A 24,516-nucleotide genomic window follows, 5' to 3' on the forward strand; every position below is an offset into this window, starting at 1 on the left:
ACTGATGTAGCTACAGGCACAGCTTAACAAATCTGAGATAGTCAGAGACGGGGCATCTATGTCTGGATTACCTTTGGTTGCCTCTGATCTAACAGATGGTTAGGAGATTAAATTTTTTCTCAAAGTCAGTCTTTCTTTCCCTCTCTCTCTCTCCCCCCACACACATACACACCCCTCCATCTCTTATCAGTGAAAATTTTGCCACTGAGTACTATTTCCATGTATGAAAACAGACATTCTGCCAGCAAAGAATTTATCTGATTCAGGTCTCTGTTGGGTGGCTAGGTCAAGATTCTGCCTACGGTTTGACAACACACACTAAGATAACATTTTACACAAACGCAAGTGCTACACACACAGCAGACAGTGGCCTTCTTGGCACCCAATTCACAGTCCTATGACCCTCAGCTCAGGGAAAGCAGGACTTGCTTTAAGCTATAGCTCATACTTTGGCAAGAAACAGCATTTGCACCAAAGCTTTATAAAGTTTGTTTAGCTCACTTCAAATATTTTATTTTAAATAAATCCTCCAAATCAAGTTTAATTCTTTTCAGTTGGAAAAAGAATGTCCCATGTTAATAAAAGAGAGTAATCCTTTACACACTTTCTTCAGGTCTGATTTTAAGAGGACTGTCTTTTTATGGAATCATCATCGGTCTTTCAGACTTTGAAGACTACTGTACTGTGAGGAGTATAACAATTTTGTACCTCAATATTGTACCTGGGTAACTATAAATTACTGTTAGCACTGACTCAAAGGAGAAGCCTATAAAAACATTTTATATGTTTGAGTTTTCTCTGCACTGTTCCTTTCAGAGGTCTGAGAGAGCCTCAAACACTATGAAGGCAGATTAAGCGAGTCAATAAGGCAGCAATTCTATAGGAGTTTAGAAACAGATGATGGAATGGCACTATTGGAAATAATGCAATGCTCATTTAACTACTGCAGATAACCAAAATAAGCTTTAGATTGGATGCTATGGAATCAGTCCATTTTAGTTATGCATGTGTGTGTGTGTGTGTGTGTGAGTCGCTCAGTCGTGTCCGACTCCTTGAGACCCCATGGACTGCAGCCCGCCAGGCTCCTCCGCCCATGGGATTCTCCAGGCAAGAATACTGGAGTGGATTGCCATTCTGCATACATAATATGGGCTTCCCTGGTGACTCAGATGGTAAAAAATCTGCCTGCAATGAAGGAGACCCAGGTTCAATCCTTGGGCTGGGAAGATCCTCTGGAGAAGGGAATGGTTAACTCCAATATTCTTACCTGGAGAATTCCATGGACAGAGGAGACTGGTGGGCTACAGTCCATGGGGTCACAGAGTCAGACATGACTCAAGTGACTAACACTTATTTTTATCTTGCCTCCTTCCAAAAGAGGATTGGAAATAGCTTACATGCATCCATACTAAATAATCCAAAACATCCAAAGGGAAAAAAAATATAAGATGAAGTCAGGAGAAAGTGTATTACTCAAAAGCCACATGCTATTGGAGATGAGATACAAATTTATTTCTAGCTTCCTAGCAACTAAAACAAAGATGGTGAATCCATTGAGACATAATGATACCTTTATAATTTTTTTCTAGAGCTAGGCAATGAAAATACTGAAACACATTCCGTTAAATCCAAAGGCTTCTGCAATGTCAATTTTTACAACAGCAAAGGTCAGCCTCACTTTATGCTCCTACTCCATCTCATCACTGTGTTAAGGGACACATGTATACCTGTGGCCGATTCATGTTGATGTATGACCAAAAACATCATAATGCAATTACCCTCTAATTAAAATTAATTAATTAACTAAAGGAGTCAATTTATTGTTATTAGTACCATAGGTGTTTGTTTCTGGATTCACCTATGCCGCTACTTCTGTTTAGAGTACCAGTGGTTCTCCACCAGGAGTGATGTTGTCCCCCAGGGGACGTTTGGAAATTTCTGAAGATATTGTTGGGTTGCTACTGACATTTAGTTGGTAGAGGCCAGAGACACAGCTAAACATCACACAATGCACTGGACGGCCCCTACCACAAAGAATTATCTGGCCAAACAATCAATAACACTGAGGTTGGAAACTCTGTAGTAACTAACGGGATATATACATGTGTATGTGTGATCTTATTTGAATGAGAGAGAAATCAGTCATTTTTCTGGTTCTAGAAAATACTAGCCCTAGTTTGTACTTCAAACTTCATTTGCCTGTTTTAGAAACTCATATACCAGAAGAGTTTTCATAATTGACATAGGAGGAAAAAAACGAGCTCTAAGGTTTATTCTGGATCTTGGATATAATGACAAAGGAATTTCAAAATAGGAGGTCTTTAGACTGCAGCTAAAGGACATCGGAATAAGTCTACCTGAATGTGCTATGAAAGTCTAGGCATTGCTTTAAAAAAAATTGGAAGTCATCCCATCTCATAACTGCTAAGTTGCTTCAGTTGTGTCCGACTCTGTGCGACCCCAGAGACGGCAGCCCACCAGGCTCCCCCGTCCCTGGGATTCTCCAGGCAAGAACACTGGAGTGGCTTGCCATTTCCTTCTCCAATGCATGAAAGTGAAAAGTGAAAGCGAAGTCGCTCAGGTTGTCTACTTGAAAGTTATACAGTCGTGTCCAACTCCTAGCGACCCCATGGACTGCAGTCTACCAGGCTCCTCTGTCCATGGGATTTTCCAGGCAAGAGTACTGGAGTGGGGTGCCATTGCCTTCTCTGAACTCATAACTCAATCTGAACAAATAAACCTCTCCAAGTAGAATGTGTTTTACAGCATTGATGGAAGAACTGCTGGAGAGCAAGAAAGAGTAAACAGATGGAAAGAACACCAAAGGAAATTGAGACATCGCCATCTGATGATATCACCTCAATTTGGACCGAGAACCACATGCCTGGACTCGTCCCATATTGACCTGCTGGATGCAGGTGCACAGAGTCAGTCATCTCCTTGGCATCCCTCCAGCAGGGTGACTTCTCCCTTGCCAACTTGCCTCTCTCAGTGACAGAAGTCACGGGCTTATTCACATGTACAACATTTATACTTACAATACAATGTACAACACATGTCCAATCAATATTTAATATGACCAGTTAAAAATCTGGTTTGGTTTTTGTCATACTCATCCTTCTATTCTTCTTTTCTTTCCTTTTTGTTTTCTAATAAGTCACCAGTATGCTATTAGGTGGGCCAAAAAGTTCCTTTGTATTTTTTCTGTAAGATGTTATGGAAAAATTCAGAGGAAGTTTTTGGCGAACCCAATATATTTGGAAAGACTAGCCCATAGTGGATAAACTAATAATGAAATGTAGCTTTCCTCTCAACGATCTCAACAATCATCCTTGTAACATAAAGTCTGGTAATTCAAGATTTAGCCTATTTCTTTACAAGACTGGCCATATATTTTCTTATTAAGCTGATAAGCAGTATTCCTGCCTGACAGCATGAGATGGGAAGATGTAACCTGTCTGTTCATTGGTGGTCGGTCTCTACTTTAACTAGGAGATACTTTCTAGGGAAATGTAAACATCTTCATTGACATGGATACAGAGGAAAACTTCATCAATTTAGGCTTGACTCTGCACATCCAAAAAAGAATTAAGCTGGAAGTGGCCTCCAAACCATCCATAAACAAAATTTCCTCAGAGAATCTCTGGGAAGATGATTAAATGTAATAGTTTATACACATGTTTTAAAATCAACTGGTGTGTTAATCGTAGCTAATTCTTCTTCCTGCATCCCAGGCTCTACTAATATACTTAGTTGGCCTCCTTTGACTTAATTTATGTACTTCCTTGTCTTTAAAGAAAAATTCTTTTATTAAGTTTATAACTTAATTTTCCTTAATTCAGCCAGCACTTTTATCCAGTGTACAATGCATAATTGTTTAATATCTCTGTCTCAAAAAATAGTGAGATATATATATATATATATATGTATGTGTGAATAGCAATATATGTATATATGATAATATATATAATGAACCTATGTATCTAAAAAGAAGAGCCAGGATAACTCTTAGTAATATAAACTCTGGCTTCAGACAAGTGAAATAAACAAACCTGTTTCCATGTGAAAGCTGCTTTCAACTATCATCAAAGCCCACTTAAGCCTGAATGGCTCATAAAATACACTCCAATAGATTCCATGGCTGGGTTAATCCTGCTTATCATACTAATTTGACAGCGACATTATGAATACTCCTCCTTCAGTGAAACATTTCAGAAAGCTATCTAGAAACCATATGGATGTGAGGGGACTGAAACAGTGGTTTGCTAACAGATCTGGGCACACTTACATGTGGGGATAACTTGAAATCTGTTGCTATGCTGTCTAAGTGGTGGGTAGTACAGTCCCAGATGGCTTTCAAAACGGCCATGTTAGAACCTTCAAGATCTCAGTTAAAAATAACAGGATGGCTACACCATTGCCAACCAAACCAAGCCAAGACCTCTTGTTTTCTCTTTACCAAGAGCATCACTGGATGTGCCCAAGTGAAACAGCGATGAAGCCGTGGTGAGGGTGAGGGAGAAAGACGGGCAACTGTTTGGCTTCATAAGGAAGGAAGGAGAATCTCTCCTAGGTTATATATAACGTTTGGTTTTATAGGATATCATTATCTTTTAGTCACTATGGCTGCAAATGCTATTAGCAGTTAAAAGGCACATCAAGCTATCTATAGTGATAGTATACTGAAGTTGTTCAGTCATGTCGGACTCTTTGCAACCCCATAGACTGTAGCCTGCCAGGCTCCTCTGTCCATGGGATTTTCCAGGCAATAGTACTGGAGTGGATTGCCATTTCCTTCTCCAGGGGATCTTCCCAACCCAGGGCTCAAACCCGGGTCTCCCACATTGTAGACGGACACTTTACCATCTGAGCCACCTGGCCCTTCCTAAAACCTCATGAGACCATTTGTCTTCTAAATTTCTCACAGCAACACATCCCAGCAGAAACATTCGCATTTGTCTTAGTTGTGCTTCTGTACAAGGATTACCACTGACTTTAATTGTCTGTAGCAAGGTAAGATGATCCCATCCTATTCCCACAGAAATAAAAGAGGCTGAAAACTTACACCACCATTTTTCTTGCTGTACTATAAAATGCAAAAAATATTAATAGCATATTTTCAATAAACTTACTTTCAGTGCAAATAGGACAGCATCCTTTCCTGTTGAGAATTTTACCCTAATCAAGAAAAAGAGAAAAAAAAAAAAAAAAAGAGTTCAGTGTTAAAAAACAGGGTCTGCTGAGGACAAAACTCTTTTTTAAATCTCATACCAGATAAATCAATGAAATTCGTCCAAGCTGTATTTGAACTCGATGCCCAGATGGTGATGATGGTGGTGAAAATGAAGTTTTAAGTATCAGGTTCTACAGCCAGGCAAAGTCATTCAAAACGCTTTCCTGTTTTTATCCTCAGAGAAATATAATCCCTAAAGGTTTCATTGGTGTGATTTTTCTCACATGGAGGGGAGATGGAGACAGTCTGGATTCCACCTTTTCACTGATACCCAAATCTAGCCCTCTAGAGACCAAGTGCACACATGTAGAAATGGGAATTGGCTGTCAATCTATCAGTCTATGCAAAGCTTTCATTCTGTCTCTGCGTATTGGAGGGAGCCAAAAATAAACAGTAACCCAAGCTTGGGCCTACGTATATGGACAATATCTGTGCCACAAATGAAATTCAACCTGATTCCTTCTTTCAGAGAGTGGTATGCTATCCCTGACTATTATGTAGTCAAAGCCAAATGGGGCTAAGGGTTTTGAAATGCTGAGTAATTTTCCATTACCTTTCTGGAAAAACAGTGTAATCTCCTCTACTGCATTTCTTCTAATTTTTTTCTAATGATTGACATTTAAAGGAAGAAGCATAATCTCAGAACTCTTATCAGAGAATGACATTGCTTTATCTCTGACTCAGTGGAATCACAGGGGAAAAGAAACGTGGAAGAAAATGAACATTCAGGAAGCACATGCTATGAAATAGACATCCGACTAGATATTTTCCTTAGGTTACCCTACATCAGGCTAACTGTAAGGGTTTAAAATAAGTTAATATTTAGAACATATTATAATTTTTGTTATTAAGATTCACAAAAACTTAGTGAGCTGAGCATTTTCCTTCATATAGATGAAGACATCGATGTCATGTAACACAAGGGTGAAGTGAAGTCGCTCAGTCGTGTCCGACTCTTTGTGATCCCATGGACTGTAGCCTACCAGGCTCCTCCATCCTTGGGATTTTCCAGGGAAGAGTACTGGAGTGGGTTGCCATTTCCTCCTCCAGGGGATCTTCCCAACCAAGGGATCGAACCCAGGTCTCCTATATTGCAGGCAGATGCTTTACCGTCTGAGCCAACCCAAAATCAAACCTAATTTTGTGTGACCTTATAGGCCAACTTTTCACTCCAGATTTTTAAGATGAGAGAGGTCTCATCTTAATCTTTAAGAGAAGTTAACATTTATTGGGTATCTATACAGTAGGAAAAAAATGCCGTACTTTCTTCTTTCCTTATCACATTTATGCTTCACAACAACCCTCTATATACAAATGCCCCTTTCCCCTCTTTACAGGAAACTAGGGAAACAGACCACAGAGTGGTGGCCCAAGACTTGTGTCAAGCCTTGTTTCACTACCTGTCGATTGCATCAAGAATAGATTTAGGTACTTAAAAAACAAATCACACTAACAACAACAACAAAAAAAGATGGCAGTTGATAATTAAAGAATTAGAACCATGTCTGACGCTTTAAAAAGGTACATTAAAGGCTATGACAGGTTTGAATGAGACTCAAAAGCTCCATGCCATGCCACCTTCCATGGTTTGGGGCAACACGACAATTTCATGACCAAGAGCTCTGTTGTCTGTTTCTATTTGGCACAGAGGACTCCTTTGGCTTCTCGTGCCTGAAAGTAGTTGAGGACAAATCCAAAGCAGACTGGCTCCAGCTGATGGAATAATGGCATACAGAGCTGTTTAAACCAAGGCCCCAGCAAAGGGTGACTCTGTGATTCCCTGCATCTGTACCTCAACAGAAACAGCCAGTTGCTTTCTTCAGAAAGTGAGAGAGGGGCTGGAAACATCACTGAATTAGGCAGGGAATAAATCAAGAGAAAGCTATGATGTCTGGCTCCTGAGTTACGTGGAACTTGCTGAGGAATTCTGGATGCCCCAAGAAAGCAACAGTAAGAAGGGCCTAGTAACAGCACCCACCTCAGAGGTGGGGGGGGCGGGGTCTCAGCATCAGACGAGGTTGGTCCTATGACTACAGAGGAAGTCTCAGGACATATTAACAGTGATGGAATGACTGTCACATCGAACCTGTCCCCAGTGGACCCCTCCGTCCTTCTCACCAAATGCACTCCTTTGCCCTGGGGGACTGTCAAGAAGGGAATGCAACCACACAATCCTTCTTCAACAAGGCATGCAAACTTCTGGAAAAAGATGTATAGTAGCCAGGAAGGATAGAGCAGGAATATGTCTGTTTCTTAAAAAAAAATTATTATTATTATTATTTTTTTAATTTCCCAAAGCAATGCAGGGGAGGGGAAGTAAGTGTTTAACAGGATTTCTATCCAAAGTGCTTGTGCTGGCCCCTGAGGAGGCAAAGTGTGAACCAAAGGAATGATTGGAAAACTGCCTAGAAACAAAAAGGTGGGCCCTGAGGCAGGAGCCAGGCACTGCCTGACGGGCTCTGACAAGAAGACAGGGGTGGGGTGGGGGTGGGGTGGGGTGGGGGAAACGCCAGGCCTGCGCCTGGAGGGACGGATGCTCCTGGCCCAAATATGGTCCACAAACAAGAGACAGGAACCAAGATGCTGGTAACGGAAAGAGCGCTCACCTCCCCACAGCAAGAGGGCTATGAAGACCTCCACACCTGCCGCGAGTGGCAGGACTCAAGTGAAGCCGGGAACTCCACCAGGGCCTGCAGAGGCTGCTTGCTCGAGCCACCAGGCTGGCTCAGCCTTTTGTTTTTGTCTTGTAGAATAAGGAAGCCCATTATTACTAACATGTGCCGCAGGAGTTCATTAGCAGCGAGGGTTCCCGGAGGACGGGCAAAAACGATGTGATACCATTTTTCCCAATGAATATTTATAAGTAGATCATGCTCAACTCTCCTTATTGTATCTCCTGGGTTTTTTTTTTTTTTTTTTTTTTCAGTTTTATGTCTGAGGCTTTTTAAAGCAAGACTAATTAGGGTTTCTTTTTTTCTTTTTTTTTTCCCCCTTTATTCAGTTGTGCAATAGCAACAGCTGTTGTTTTTTTGTGCTTCATTTGGCACTCACGTAAAAACAGCAACTTTTTGTTTATAATAATAACAGATGTGAATAAAATTAAAAGCTGTCTCTGACAGAGAAGGGAAGACATGTCCTGAATATATGGATGTATTTTTTCATTTACTGGAAGGTATTGAATAGGCTTGACATTTTCCCAAAATGCATAAAACCTTGAAAGGTTTCAAGTTGCTGAGGTGAATTCAATGAAGCTCATGCTTTGGAAGATAATGGATGCTTTATTCAGGGCACTGGAACTATGGGTTTCTGAAAAGAGATATTTCCATAAAGACGCCATTTCCATTCAGGACTACAACAGAGCCCGGGTTGGAGAGGGAAAACTTCAGAAAAGGGGTTGGAGGGTGCCACTGGACAGGTGAAACTCCTTGGGGAATTTATAAATAAACAACCACATATTCCTTTGAATGGCTACAGGAAGAAAACTGATTTGAAAAGAAAGAGAGAGGTAAAATGAAAGGATCTTTTATGATATTCAAAAGAAAACCCAGCAAAAGACACGAGGGAGCTGATCAAACAGAAGTTGGAGACATTAAAACAAAAAACTGGGAGAGATCAGTAAAAAACAGAGCGAGGTAAGAGCTATTACCCTGCTAGGCTAGAATCTGGATGAGAATCATAAAGAACAAGGAGCAAGCTTTGCAAAGGACACGTGTCTATTTGGGAACTTGGAAGTTTTGGAGGATCTGAATTCTGTGTTCAGAAGATGGGAGGTGACCATGCCACACACAGGATGGTTCTCTAGATGCTTAGGTAAAGAGTAAGTCAACCTGCAGACGAACCTGAGGGCAGCTGCTGATGGGAACACACTGCTTCTTGCGACACTCTGTCTTGCCTTTCACACAAGCACAGATGGTGCAGTTGACAGACGACCACATCTCTCCATCCTGCAAGAGAGACCACAGAATCCTTCCATAAACTGGAGGCTGATGGGAGCTAATCCACCAGGCTAGGATTTGTCTGTCAAGGAAAGCATTTCTTCCCTGAGTGATGGTTTCCATCAGTAGATTGAATTACTCTGAGGTGTTTATCTACATCTAACTGATCTGATAGAAATGATCTTAGTGTATGTGTGTGCGCGCGCGTGCATTTCCCCTCCAGGGTATATTAAAAAAAAAAATGCTTGTACACCAAACAAGTCATATTTGCATCTTGCTCCTTTTGCACTGTTTACTTAGCTTCACCCTGGAAAGCAAACAAGACTTTTCCTACATGATGCAACAAGGGTCTAATTTTTCCATTTGATAGGACTGAAAAGTTTGAGTTCTCCCAGATGCCACTAGTTAATTGAGATGTCCGGGGGTGGTTAGTTTATTCCCAGATGTGACATGGTTCTGGCCCACATGGGGCACAAACATGCAAAGAACAGAGACTAATCCATATGACTCCCATTGCCAGCCAGACACCTGACCAGCAAACCACCTGAAAATGTGGAGCACAGACAGAAAACTCCAAGAGCCATTCATCCCATGTCCCTGCCTGTCTGATACTCTCCTCCTAAAAGGCTGGGTAGCACTTAGGACACATTTTCTAGCCCAGAAAAAGCTGTTTGAGGCATCTCTTTGGCTTATTGGATTTATAATCTGCAATTGCTGAGTGCCCAACCACAAAAATCCTGTACTTCTGGGAACATGCAGGAACGTGTATTCTTGCTTGTGAAAAAAAAGATTATGGGCAATAGATTTAGGCCTGAAAACAGAGCAAGGATTCCTTTCTGGGCTTCTGGATCTAAGCAGCAAATTTTATTAAAAACAGAAAAACCAGCCCAGATCTTTGATGTCACCTATGCCTCTTACTCTTCCTTCTCATTTTTGGAAGGTATTTTAAGGACTACCTATGTCTCTAGTGCCTTTTATTTCTCTTACTGAATCTGTTTTAAAGGGCATCTGACTATTGCAAATTCTCTGAGTGCACATTTCTAGGACTCCATAAATTACTTCAGGCCCCATCCATGTATATGAAGGAACCTTTTTGGGAGGAGCCTGGGAAGCACTTTGCATAATAGAGTCATCAGGGTGAGCCTACCGCATCTGGATGCTCCAGAGACAGAGGATGACGTGTAAAGAGGGCACATGAGTAGCTCTGGAAGCTGGGTGGAACCACAACACACAGATACATACACACATACACACACGTGACGCCCTTCCCTGAGGCATGATACATCAAATCTTTTTACATATGTTGTAAGAATCAAGACGCTCCCTCCAGCTCTGTAATAGGAAGTCTAGCCAAGTGCAGAGGGCCTGAGGTGCCTCCATCTCTGACTTGATTCTGAGGGTCTCGATTCTCAAAGGTACCCTGAGATGACACCTTCAGGTACAGAGAAACTCCCTCCACCCGTGGGGAAAACAGACTAGATGGGCAGCACTTTGGACAAAGTCAACGATCTTAATCCTAACGTTTAAATGGTCACTGGCCAGCTTCCACCCACGCCACTAGAAAACGATGTAAAACACACCTGAGATGGGCAGCAGATGACCCTACTAACTCAGCTGGGGCAAGACCCGCTCATCTTTGTTCAACTGCTCTGCTGGCCACAACCTCACCCAAACAGCTTCCAAATGGGAAAATCTCTCTCTGAAAAAGGAGCTTAGTGGGAAAGTTCTAAGAGAATCAGGATCTTGGCACAGAGGACCGTGCATCTCTGACTGCTGTCCCCAGGCATTTGGGTACCCATAGCTGCACCATCCAGGGGACTCCTCAGCTCAGCCCCAACCACTGGCCACCACATTTAGAAAAGGCAATGTTTTACAGGTTTAACGTATGTTATACACCAAAAGTAAAGCCAAGAAAAACACATTTTCAAACAGTTGCTTCTCTACCCCTAAGTGTCCTTGACTCTAAACATATATGCACATATAATATAAATAAATACTTTTATACACATACATACATGGATACACAAAATATGAAATATTGCAATCTGCACTTTGCTAGGAGCTTTCCACAACTCAGTATCATACAGTAGTTCCCATGAACTTGGTTCATGACATACCCGGAAAATCTTGTTGCCAAACTTGCACACTTTGATGTCTTCCTGGGGCACTCGTAGGAGGCAGTCATCACAACAGGCCTCCTCGCCTCTGTTGCAGCCACCAGGGTGGGAGCACTTCTTCTTACACACAACAGTGGAGTCCTGGGGGCCCGAAAGCAAACTGGAAGTTAAAGACAATTTCCACCTCCACCAGACATCCTGCCTGGCCTTCCTTTGTGTGTGTTAGTCACTCAGTCATGTCTGACTCTTTGCGACCCCACGGACTGTAGACCACCAGGCTTCTCTGTCCATGGAATTCTCCAGGCAAGAATATTGGAGTGGATTGCCATTCCCTTCTCCAGAGGAACTTTCCAACTCAGGAATCGAACCCTGGTCTCCTACATCACAGGCAGTTTCTTTACTGTTTGAGCTACAGGGAAGTCCTGGTCTTCCTTTAACAACCCACAATTAACTTCTTTAAAACATATGCTGAAGATGTGTATAAAAGTCATTCAGTCGTGTCCAACTCTTTGCAACCCCATGGACCCCTATACAGTCTGTGGAATTCTCCAGGCCAGAATACTGGCGTGGGTAGCCTTTCCCTTCTACAGGGAATCTTCCCAACCCAGAGATCAAAGATACCATATTCTGCTGCTGCTGCTGCTGCTAAGTTGCTTCAGTCGTGTCTGACTCTGTGTGACCCCATAGACAGCAGCCCACCAGGCTCCCCTATCCCTGGGATTCTCCAGGCAAGAACACTGGAGTGGGTTGCCATTTCCTTCTCCAATGCATGAAAGTGAAAAGTGAAAGGGAAGTCACTCAGTCATATCCGACTCTTAGTGACCCCATGGACTACAGCCTACCAGGCTCCTCCATCCAAGGGGTTTTCCAGGCAAGAGTACTGGAGTGGGGTGCCATTGCCTTCTCCGACCATATTCTAAGTCACTGCAATAAATCTTTCATTCACTTCAAAATTTTACTTGCTGACCAAGTATCCGGACTAGAAGAAGAGGAAGCTATGAACAGTGTGACATATGCCCCCCACTTTCCAAGGGCTTATCAGTTAATGCTCAGCAGACTGATGGGATATCCTGCTCCAGCCACTGGGTTAGAAGGCCCAGTGCACTATGGACCAACCAGTTTCCTTCCTTTTTCCTGCCCTTCTCATCTTTTACAACCCTCCTTAACAGTGTTCCCTCAGGGCTCCCCCATGGCTTTATGACACCTTCTAAGAGCTGACAGTAAACTCAGGATATCTTTGATCAAAGAGTAAAAATTTAGAGCTCATGCTCCATGTGAAGATGAAATTCCTTAGTGTGTTCTGTGTTCACAAAGGAACCAAATGAGCGATTCTAAAGCTAGGCCTGGGTTCTAGGGGTCTTCCATCAACTGTGTGACCTTAATCAGGGACACTTAAACTCTGAGGTTGACAAGTCTGTATCTGTAACATTAAGGAGTATGGCTTGATTTCAAAAGAAGTGGCATTCCATGGACAAAATAGCCAAGTGAGTTGTATTTACTGACTCATTCAACAATGTATGGGAAAAAAGTTCAGAGAAGCCTATTATATATATATATATATATATATATAGAAGTCACTCAGTCGTGTCCTACTCTCTGTGACCCCATGGACTATATATATAGCCCACCAGGCTTCTCCGTCCATGGGATTCTCCAGGCAGGAATACTGGAATGGGGTTGCCATGTCCTTCTCCAGGGGATCTTCCCAACCCAGGGATAGAACCCGGTCTCCCGCATTACGGGGCAGACGCTTTACCCTCTGAGCCACCAGGGAAGCCCTAAGAAAAGCAAATTTTTCCAGTTTCCCAGCCAACAAGTTGAAATTTCACCTGGAGTAGAATGTCAGATGAAATGACTATAAGAGCAAAATATTTATGAAACTTAGCAGAAGACAGGATGGAGGAAAGAAATATCCCAGGGTAGATTGGCAATGACCTCAAAGTGCTGAGTTAGTGTGAACCAAGAGCAGGGAAATGAGAGACCAAACCCCTCTCCAAGACATAGACCCAATCAGTAAGCTTGGAGAGAGGACTCACTTTGGAGCCTCACATACAAATAGGTTGAGTAAATCGACAGATGTAACTTCTGCAACTTCTACATCAATTCTATGGTTTCAAGAGGCACTTCTGGTACTATCTACTATACTCTCACTAACTTATCCTCTTAAGATTAATATGACAATGAGATGATCCTTCAAAAAAAGGCATTTGTTATTCAAATCACATCACACAGTGGATAAGATATAGAATTGAATATGACCAGGGTAGAATGCCAGTTCATGTATTAAGTGTATTGTCTTGTACAAATCCATCCCTCTGTGCCCCGGATTCCTCATCTTCAAAATGGAGATGATAACACCTCTCAAGTTGATTGTGCAGTTTAATGGAATATGCAAAGTACTTGGCACAGTGCCTGGCACATGGAAATAAGTCAACTCATAAATTGGCAAAAATCCTTTGTCAAACTGCATATTTTGATTTCAAGTTTGAAAAACAAGGGCACTCACCAGCTCTAGAATAATGCATACTTCATGATAGATTGCCCAACTTTCATTAAATATACACCCACAACCAACCATCCCCCACCACACACAAACACACACACATTTAGAGTATCATTAGATCATTGCCTGGAACTGGATTAAGCAATTAGAATACAGAGATGGATAGATGTGCGCCTGTCCTCAAGGAACTCACAAAGAGAAGAGATAACCATCTGAACAAAGACTATATAATAATGTGGTAAAAAGAACTGGTAAAGGTATAGGGCTAGGAGAGAAGATGCAACAATTACCTATCTAGGTGGGTTGGGAAAACCTCACTAGAAGAGGTGATATCTGAGAAAGGCTGCTATAAATGAAGAGGAGTTTGCTAATCAGACTCAAGGAAGATGAGGACACTGCAGGCAGACGGAAACCTAAAACTGAATTGTGTTTAGAGAACTATTTCCTGCACCTGCATGGCACTCACTGGATGGGGATACTGGAGAGGGAAACTCTAACAGATACAAAACAACCCTGATCACCCCAAATGATTGCAGCCTGATTCTTCAAGTATTCCATTTCCCAAAAATGACCGTGAATTCATACTCTGATAAAAAACATCTTGAAGGAACAGCTTCAGTTACGCTTCTTTTGAGTATTGGGATATATTGGCTAATCACCTCTCAAAGAATCTCTCAAAGAATGAGACCCAAAACGCTGCAAGCATAACTAATTTCCATCCCTGGGATGCCTGGCTTTTCTGCAATCAAGAGAATCGGGAATGTGATGTCTTTCATCAAAGGCTCAGTATCCCCAAGAGGAGGCTATAACCTGTGAAATTCCAGGAGAGAAAGAGAAGTCCAGAGGATGGAGGCCAAGGCAACAAAAGGAGTGGCTATATGCTTAGCACAGGATTCTATGAACCATGAAAGAGAGGAGAGGGCCTCAGGAAAGTAATTCCAGTCTTCGGAATTACTTGCTGTTCAGTGCTAGGGAACAGACAGTTCAGCCCTTCCTTGGCCACTTCCTTGAAGATGCAGTGCATGCTCATTAACAAACCATGCCTTGAGTAATCAGGAACTTTTGAACTCTAATTCCAGCTACTGATTGACAGTGAAAAAAGTTCCTCTTTCCCTCTCCAAACCTCTGGTTATTAAAAACAAACAACTATCACCCCAAAATGTATTCTAAACTCATGTCACACAGATGTTTCGATTAACTTGCTAATGAATGGTCCTAAAGTCCTCCGTGTAAATGATTCTCTTCTCAGTTTCAGAACTGAATCACCATATAAACATAGTCTAGGAATGTGTGATGTGCATAATGCCTTTAAATTTCTGGAGCTGAGGAATTCTTTCTTTACCAGTCACTAGATGTGTGGTTCGGAGAAGGCAATGGCACCCCACTCCAGTACTTTTGCCTGGAAAATCCCATGGATGGAGGAGCCTGGTAGGCTGTAGTCCATGGGGTCGCTAGAGTCGGACACAACTGAGCGACTTCACTTTCACTTTTCACTTTCATGCATTGGAGAAGGAAATGGCAACCCACTCCAGTGTTCTTGCCTGGAGAATCCCAGAGATGGGGAAGCCTGGTGGGCTGCCGTCTATGGGGTCACACAGAGTCGGACACGACTGACGCGACTTAGCAGCAGCAGCAGCAGATGTGTGGTTGCCTTTTGAGAAAAGTGTGTAATGACTCAAGTAAGAAATGGTATGATGAACAACACATAAATACTCTCTTCCCAAACTACCAGGTTTATTTTTGTGATAACTGTGAACCCATGCCTTTCTTTTCTCTTTACTGCTGTTTTTCAGTCACCAAGTCATGTCTGACTCCCTCATGGACTGCGGCACACCAGGCTTTCCAGTCCTTTACTACCTCCTAGAGTTCGCTCAAACTCATGTCCATTGAGTCGGTGACGCTATCCAACAATCTCATCCTCTATTGCCCCCTTCTTTTCCTGTTCTCGATCTTTCCCAGCAACAGCCTTTTCTGATGAGTTGGCTTCTTTTCTCTTACATGTGGTTAAAGCCATTTTTATTGCCAGGTGTGTCAGAGAATTCATACTGAATAAATAGAGCCAGAGAACACTGCAATGTGCATTTGTCTGACTTTTATAAGTGCTTTAGCCCCTCAGAGTTTAATTCTTACCCCTAGAGCTAACTTATTGGTCCTGGGAACATAACAGTGATTCATAATTTGGATCCTATGTCTAAACTTCCTTGTGAACATGCAATATAACTTTACAGATAAAGTGGCATCAGTAATGCCTCATTACCATAAATAACACATTATTATATTTGGCTATAGTGTTAACATTAAAACCAAAATGTCATCCATTCTGGACCACAGCCCCTCAGAACCATCTTACCTTGCAGGTACATGCAGTGCAGTTATCATAGAGAAAAGAGGATCCATTGTCATAAACATCACTGCGAAAGAGGCAGCTTCCAAATGGGAGGTCAAACACTTTCCTTTGACCTAGAAAGAAGCAACAGCATAGCGTTAGCAAGACAGAAGTCAGGATTGTCCCACTTCATCATCAGCAATTATAGCACAGGACTGTTAAACATTCCCACAAGACCAGGTAAATCTAGTGCACAAATACAGAGCCATGGGTCACATGTTTCTAGGGGATTCCCAGGAATCATGACTTCAAAGAGTTTTTGCTAAAAAGAGTTTGATTCCATACTGAATCTTGTAAGTTTAACAAATCTTTATTATGAGTTCATCCTAGTGAGCCAGGATGACTAAGGCATCCTGTCCCAGTGGAGCTTAATCTACTGGGGAAACAAACCCACAAAAGATGATTTCAATACAATAAGACAGTCAGTTCTGGAAAGAAGCCAATCTAGGAACTGTGAGGATGGGAAGGACAGAGAAGACTCAGGATGTGCTGCCTGAGCTGTATCTTAAAGAATGAGTAAAATTATCCAGAAAGTGGGTGTTGGCAGGGAAGAGGCAGGAGAAGTCAAGATATCCAAAGAAGACTAGGATGAGCAAAAAGAAAAACTAATGAGATAGTATATCAGTTGAAGAAATGACAAGTCCATTGGCATCAAGGGTGATGCTAACTCAAAGATCACACAGAGGAGGAATCCAACTCCACAAACGCAGTGTTCAACCTCCCACAGGCATCACACCTCTTGCAGAATTACCATGGTTTTCCCTGATGTAAGGATTTGATTGGTGACCCAAAAGGCGAAAAAAATCAACCCCAAATAAAGAGTGTAATCCACTTTCCTCCTTTCTTTCAGTATTTGAGTTTCTACTCTCTGGAGCACATAAAAATATCTCTGAAATGTTACTTCAATTAAGGACTAAGTTGAGAAGTCAAAGATTAATCATCACTCATAAGATTTATACCCACACTCTTCCTGTAAAAAGATTAAAAGCAATCTCTATTTCATTGGAGACCAAATGAAATGCTGAAGTATCTATAAACACATATGAAATGCTATTCTCGGAATTAGAATTGTTGGAATTACTGTTAGTAGGTGTCAAGAAAAATGCCATCTTCCCGTTAAAAGTCAACCTCAAAGCTGGGATACAGTATAGATGTAGAATTAAATCATTAGTTTAGTTCTCCCTACAAGAAGCAAACTTGCTTCAAAAGATGATTGTGATAATTTTAACTTGGGTCCCACATACAGACTCCCGGGTGACCTTGAACTTGATTTCTCCAGGCCTGACTTAGTTCACTTGTCATAAAATGATATCAAAATGCCTCCTCCCAACAACACATTGCCATCTCTAACTACAATGTCAATGCTAAAGTATACATCAAAAACTTTTTTATGGTTAGATAAAATTTAGCATAATGACTGTATGTGCACCTAACAATTAGCAATACCCCAACCGAAACAGGCATTCTTCTGTGTATACTCAGGTTCTAAGTCTTCTGAAGTTTGTAAAAATGTATAGATTAAATCAGAGGATTACCTGAAAAATACAGAATTCATCCTTTCTCTAGGTCTTCCTCTAGGTAACTCCCAAGGGTTGTCTGAAGCATCAGAAATCTGTGTGCAGGCTACCCACCCCATCAGAGTCACACCTGTCATATCACACCTTGATTTAGGACACTCTATAAAAGTATAAGAAACACCCCTAAGCAGATTTTTTTTTAATTTACTACAAAAATGATGGTGACATTATTTTTCACTGCTTTAAACACTGTCCTCTATATTATTCCATCAAAGATATATTTCTGTCCTTTAAGAATTAAAAATAGCCCTGCTTCAATCGAGCATTTGTTTCAAATTGTGATAACATGGTTTGCCTTGTCCTGTCTTTTATTATATATATTATTATATATTATATTATTAGTGTTAGACTGGTGGATTGATACATCAGTAGACTACTGAACAAAAAAGGCTTGAGTTTAATCTCCCTGCACAAATATGATCAATGGCAGATAAGTATTATCATTATTAGAGGTGGTATAATTCAAATAGGCTTCCCAGGTGGCACAGTGGTAAAGAACCCACCTGCCAATTCAGGAGACGTGGGCCCAATTCCTGGGTCAGGAAGAGCCCCTAGAGAAGGAAATGGCAACCCACTCCAGTATTCTTGCTTGGAGAATCCACATGAACAGAGGAGCCTGAAGGGCTGCAGTCCATGGGGTCGAAAAGAATCATACACAACTGAGCAACTGAGCACACAGCACATATAATTCAAATATGATCTTGGGCCGTGTGACTCTGAGAGGTGCATCGGTGCTCTCTATATAGAAACTTCTGCTGAGGCTGTCATTGAAAATGAGAAAAGAGAGGAAAATAGTGCAAAAGGCAGGGGTATGTCATGTGAATGAATCCTGCTCACGGGAAAACTGAACAGCAAATCAGTGTCCAAAAATCCAAAAGTCTAAATAGTCTAAAATTTCAGCATCCACTAAGCATTGCTATGTTTCCTTTTTTTTTTTTCCTGTCTTCTGTTGTGTGGGTATGTTTCTTTCTACTGTCAAAGAACATACAATCTTACCTAAATCCCAAAGTCATCATGGCTCAAAATAAGATAAAACATTCAAAAGAATAGTTCAGAGACTCTGTGTATAGCCTAATCTAAGCCATTTCCACTTTATTCCTCTGGGGCTTAGCCCAGCAGTAAAGGTCTCATTTGGGAGAATTTCTGAGTGTCCTAAGAGTTGCTGTTCCTTTTGTAGTCCAACTTATGACCACAAACGGACAGAAAAATCTGCATTCAATACAACAGTCATTGTTCATATGAGAATCTCATCTGACTCAGCATATCCACGATACCAGCTTCAGAGCTTTAATCAAGCTTGCTGCTGCTGCTGCTAAGTCGCTTCAGTTGTGTCCATTTATGCGACCCCATAGACGGCAGCCCACCAGGCTCCTCCATCCCTGGCATTCTCCAGGCAAGAATACTGGAGTGGGTTGCCATTTCCTTCTCCAACGGATGCACGCATGCTAAGTCGCTTCAGTCATGTTCGACTCTGTGCGAGCCTATGGACAGCAGCCCACCAGGCTCCTCTGTCCACAGGATTCTCTAGGCAAGCCTACTTATCTTCAAGTTGAGGGCCCAAGCCACACCTCCTCTGGGACGACTTTCTCACTTATATGGGGCCCTGTTTCCACCATGACCCACAGCATGATGATTTCAACAACAGTGAACTGGCTACTTCTCTTCGAGGGGCACAAGCACACATGGGCAACCCAAGAAGCACACACATCAGGGGAAATGCCTTCAGTCAGTCATGTCTAAACAATTCTCCTTTGTTCTGATAATATCTATGGAATTACTTTAAAAGCAGGTGCATGTTTGTGTGTGTGTTTGCGTGTGTGTACACAGAAGGAAGGCACACATTATTAGATGAAGAGTTAGCAGCAGAATCCTTCAAAGAAGAGAAAGCTGCCTTCATTTAACAAGATACCTTTATTGGCCAATTCAATTGTAGAAAGATAGACTTCAGGGTATGGCTATGATAAGCTGGGAATGATAAAAATAAATCAACAGGTGTTTCGGTTGGAGGAAGCAAAGTATGACAGAAAAGACAGAAGATTCAAGGAAAGAGTGTGGACAATAAGGATTGGAGGCTCTAATCCACAGAAAAGGGACAGTGATATTTTCCTAAAGGCAAAGTAGCTGAGACCTTTTAAGAACAAAGCGAGCTTAATATTTCAGTTTCTATTATTCATTGTGCTTCCCTGAAAAGTAATCAGCCTCTTACTGTAAACCTTCAGTGAAATCCCCTGCACAAGCCTTGATTCAATAGCACCATAGAATGTGAAAAGACAGGGTGGGGAGGTTTTCCTGAAAGGACAAAATGATGTTGAAGAAGCAGATGGAGGAGGGAAAGGAAGAGGAACAAAAAAAAGGGAAGAGAAGGAGGAGGAGGTAGAAGAGGAAGAGGTAGGGAACAAATAGAAAAAAGCAGCAGGAGCGAAAACACAAAGCCAGCGGTGACTAGAGAAAATACAAGCCCCCTGCCAAGGATCCCTGGAGATACTGGTGGGGATGCTGCATATTCTATTGTATTCATTTGATGGATCAAGCTACTTTTATCTGAATCTTAAATGGTCAAGCTCAATCAACTCAATGACCTTAAGGCCACATGGAAGAAGCTGATACATAGATAAAGAACAAAAACCAAAGGATTCCGGGCTCTAGGGACCCTCCATCCAGGGTGTTTCTCTTCAGGTGGTAACATGCATGCTGCTCTCCATGTTACCTGGAAAGCTGAGAAGCAGCAGGTTAAATCGTGGGTTTGGGAATCACGGAGACTCACGTTCAGGAGTCACCTCCAGAGCTCACTAGCTGTGCTACCTTCTAGGAATTCTACTTCTTTCTCAGCACAAAACTAATCATGGTCCCTATATTATTAATACACATCAGAATTCTATACTTAGCACCTGTATGTCACAGACTCTTGAGAAAATTAAATGAGAAAAAAAGTTCCTGACGTTTTCACATGGTACCTAGTACATAATAATTGCTCCAAAAGGAATAGCTAATCCTCTTTTTTATTGACTTATTCATTATTCCCTTCCAAACCTCTTGTTTGAGGCACCTTATCCTCCTGCATGTTTTTGCCTCTAAAATAACACTCTGTTCCTCCATCTGTTTACTTCATATGCCTTTATTTACTTATTTTTCTTTTGGGGGCATGCTTTGAATCATGTGTGATCTTAGTTCCCTGACCAGGGATTGAACCCTCACGCTCTGTCTGCATCCCCCATCCCACCCCCCACATTGGTAGCACAGAGTCTTAACCACTGGACTGCCAGGGAAGTCCTCACATGCCTTTAAAATACATTCCTACTAAATGTCAGATGCCCAGTTAAAGACAGTTTCTCAGTGTTGTTCTCCCCACAAAAATACATTCCTACTAATCATCAAATGTCCAGTTAAAGACGGTTTCCTCAGTACCATTCTCCCCACATCAGGCTATTATCCCAGGGTGTCTGGTATACCAGGTTTACAACTACAGGGGAAGATAAGAGAAAAGAAAGTTCTGGGGAGGCTCAGAAGTGAAATAAACCCTTGTACACACCTTGGTGGTGGTTTAGTCTCTCAGCTGTGCCCAACTCTTGCAACCCCATGGTCTTGTAGCCCACCAGGCTCCTCTGTCCATGGGATTTCCGAGGCAAGGATACTGGAGTGGGTTGCCACTTCCTCCTCAAGGGGATCTTCCTGACCCAGGTATCAAACCCGGGTCTCCTGCATTGCAGGTGGATTCTTTACCTACTGAGCCACCACACCTTACACTCAGGTAATCAGAAGAAGGTGTTGTCTCTAAGAAGCCATGAAATAGCACAACTTGAGAACCTCAAGATAACAAAGTGGACAACTCTCAACAGAAACTCCCAGAATGAATTACATTGTTCTTTGATCTGAAAACAATCACTCACCCAAACATTTGGGGCAGCACTGTCCTGGGGGAATGTGGCTAAGGTGCTGAGGACAGGAGAGAATGGGACAGACTTCTCTCACGCACTGTGTCCTGCCTCCCTAAAGAAAAGAGGAGAAAAAAGCACATTTAGAAAAGTACGTGCATATATATAGTGTCTAACCAAACTATCTGGAACAAACCTAGACCTTCCCTGGGGTTGGTCCCAGGGTGATTGCTCAGACCTGGCAACTGCCCCTAGGCATCCCATGCTCTTCCCCGTAGATGCCATGAATTGTACCCATGAGAAGGCTGCCTCTAAAGCGATGGGTTCAGCATCACCTCTCCCACTCACCACCACCACCACCACCTTTATCTTTTTTTCCTTCTTGAAGTGAAAGTGAAAGTCACTCAGTCATGTCAGACTCCTTGCAACACCATGGACTGTAGCCTACCAGACTCCTCTGTCTGTGACATTCTCCAGGCAAGAATACTGGAGTGGGTTGCCATGCTCTCCTCCAAGGGGATCTTCCAAACCTAGAGACTGAATCCTGGTCTCCTGCATTACAAGCAGATTCTTTACCGTCTGAGCCACCTGAGCATTTTGGCTTTTAAGCCCAACCAACCCTCTCAGTTTGGCTGAGATTTGAGGCTTTCAGTACTATAATCAGGAAATGTCTCTGGCAAACCCAGACAGGTTGGCCTTTCTTTCCAAGCCCAAGGCAAGAAAGCAACTTTGGGGGTTTTACTGAGATGTGTCTTCCTGTTTCAGACCCCCATCTTTCTAGTCCTGAGGTAAAGCTTCCTCCAGGAAGACTTCCCTTTTGGTCACTCCTTAAAGGTGTTGCTAGAACAACTCAGCAAGGCTCAGATTTGGGGAAGTTAGTCAATCTGCTGAAAATGGATACACTGGAAGCCAACATTCAGAAGAACCATTTCACTGAAGTCACTCAGCCAAACTAATATGAATCAAGTAGAAGGTTTATAATGACTGATATTAAAAAGACTTCAGCAGCCTTGGAAAATGTTCTAGAGTCTTCAGATCTTTCACTGTCTCTCATCCTTGACCCTTTCTGTCCTCCAGCGTCCATCACCTCTGACATTCATTCCTTGTCTTCCTCGGTATCCCCTGCTTCCCTGCCCATTAGTATCTTTAACCCCTCCGAGATGTGAAGATGAGCACACCAACTTCCTTTCTCCATTCCTTAGCAGGGATGCCTGTTTTCCAACCTCAGCAACTTGTAACTGAATCCCCATAAAGCCAAGACAAGAAAAAACAAAAAACGGGTTTTCCAGTCAATTTACATTCAACAGCTTTGCAAGGCTCAAGTGAAAACTATCCGGTGCAATATGAATTACTATCAAACTTGTGAATAATTCAGTTTTTTTTTTCTTTACCAAAAAAAATCAGTAAATTTGTTAGATCAATCACTAGGCAAATGACATCTCAATGAATTGGCTTCTCTAGGATTTGAGCTGGAAACCAAACTAGTAGACCCTCCGAAGTACCCGTTGCCTCAAGCCTGGAATTTTTATCTTAAGAGGCCTCAGGAAATAAGCAACTCATGCCTCAAAGAGTCCTGGGCCTCGCAAGGGAAAGATTCCCTCAGAGTGTTTCCTCACACCTTCTCCAGCACTTTCTGTATTAACACCAGACATTGGCCGTCTGGATCCTATTCGTTCCCATCCGAGCACACTACTGTCGCCTGTTGTTTCTGCTTTCCCTTCCTATTCCTGCCATTTTCATTGTGCAAGTTTTATTTTTTGGTAGGGACAGATGAAAAGGGTAGAGCATGTTATGTCTTTTTAAATATTTATTATTTTTAAGCCACTTTAAGGTTGGCTTCTTCCCCAAACCAATAGAAAACACACAAAAATACCACAAAAAGTCCTTCTGTTGTTTTTCCATTATTTCCAGATCAGCACGAATCACTAAAAATCTCCCAGGAATCCCTAGCTGTTCTCAGTGAGTTTCCTCACTCGACTGTATAATCCTAGACTCTGGCCCTTCACCAGACTTCAGAGGCGCATAACCTGAGTCTTGGTCACACTCTGAGGTCTGCCCCGGCTTATACATAAACCACAAAAGTCAAATCTAGAGGGAGGCAGAAGGCTCTCCTTAGCTTTTAACTTCCTCAAATCTCGAAGCCTTGGGCTACACGAGGTTGCCTGGATGTCGGCTTCTCTTAGGTGCACAGAGAATGTATTCTTTTCATCAATTTTCTCTGTTCTTGTTGGATCAGCATCTATTTTTCAAGCATATTTTAAAATTAAAATTTAAGAAAAATATTGCATAGTTGCATGGCCGTTAACTTGTCCAACACACTGGAAAGCTAGCCAAAGACTGTGTGTACTCCATTAATTTTCCTTACAATAAGGTCAAAGAGTGAATTTTGCATACATAATACAACTGCAGTTTGTGTCTCCCAAGAGTCCGTTAAAGTAACTTGAACTCCAATTTAAGTTTGCTGCTTTGGTCAGGTTTTATTTTGTTTGGGTTGCAGAATTGTGGCATAGCCCAAGTCCCGAGGCTGCATTCCAATTAATACCTCCAAAGAAAGTCCCAGGCCCTTTCAGCTCACAACCTGCTTCTATGATTTCAAATCAGCAGGGACTCTGGCTAAACTATAAGCCAGGGCTTTGCTGTAAACTAAGAAAGTTAAAAAAGCAGAAGCAAACATTTCTGGTTCTAAAATTGCACTAATTCCTACTGTAATTGCACTAAATTGACTCTATTAGATTATCACCATGGCTTTCTAATTAACTTACCTGCCTCAACTTTCTTTCCACGAGTCCATCCTGCAAGGTTCAATATCTCCAAGACTCTTATCCAGCATCCACAACTGTTTCATTATTTGAGCTAAGATTTATTCAAGGTTTACCATACATTAGGATTACCA

At 42.0% G+C, this 24,516-nt stretch overlaps 1 protein-coding gene across 1 annotated transcript in view; it reads right to left on the reverse strand.

Moving 5' to 3' along the window:
- BMPER (BMP binding endothelial regulator) overlaps positions 1 to 24,516 on the reverse strand; it is a 252,042-nt gene that overhangs the window by 88,469 nt on the left and 139,057 nt on the right. Inside the window, exons 7-11 of the mRNA XM_019958783.2 lie at positions 21,639 to 21,738; positions 16,139 to 16,248; positions 11,286 to 11,426; positions 9,073 to 9,177; positions 5,133 to 5,178 (exon numbers count right to left, since the gene is read on the reverse strand). Of these exons, the coding sequence (XP_019814342.2) occupies positions 5,133 to 5,178; positions 9,073 to 9,177; positions 11,286 to 11,426; positions 16,139 to 16,248; positions 21,639 to 21,738 (502 nt within the window). The remainder of the gene's footprint in view (positions 1 to 5,132; positions 5,179 to 9,072; positions 9,178 to 11,285; positions 11,427 to 16,138; positions 16,249 to 21,638; positions 21,739 to 24,516) is intronic.

Source organism: Bos indicus, chromosome 4 (genome assembly GCF_029378745.1).
Source record: "Bos indicus isolate NIAB-ARS_2022 breed Sahiwal x Tharparkar chromosome 4, NIAB-ARS_B.indTharparkar_mat_pri_1.0, whole genome shotgun sequence".
In the NCBI taxonomy this organism is placed as follows: Eukaryota; Metazoa; Chordata; class Mammalia; order Artiodactyla; family Bovidae; genus Bos; species Bos indicus.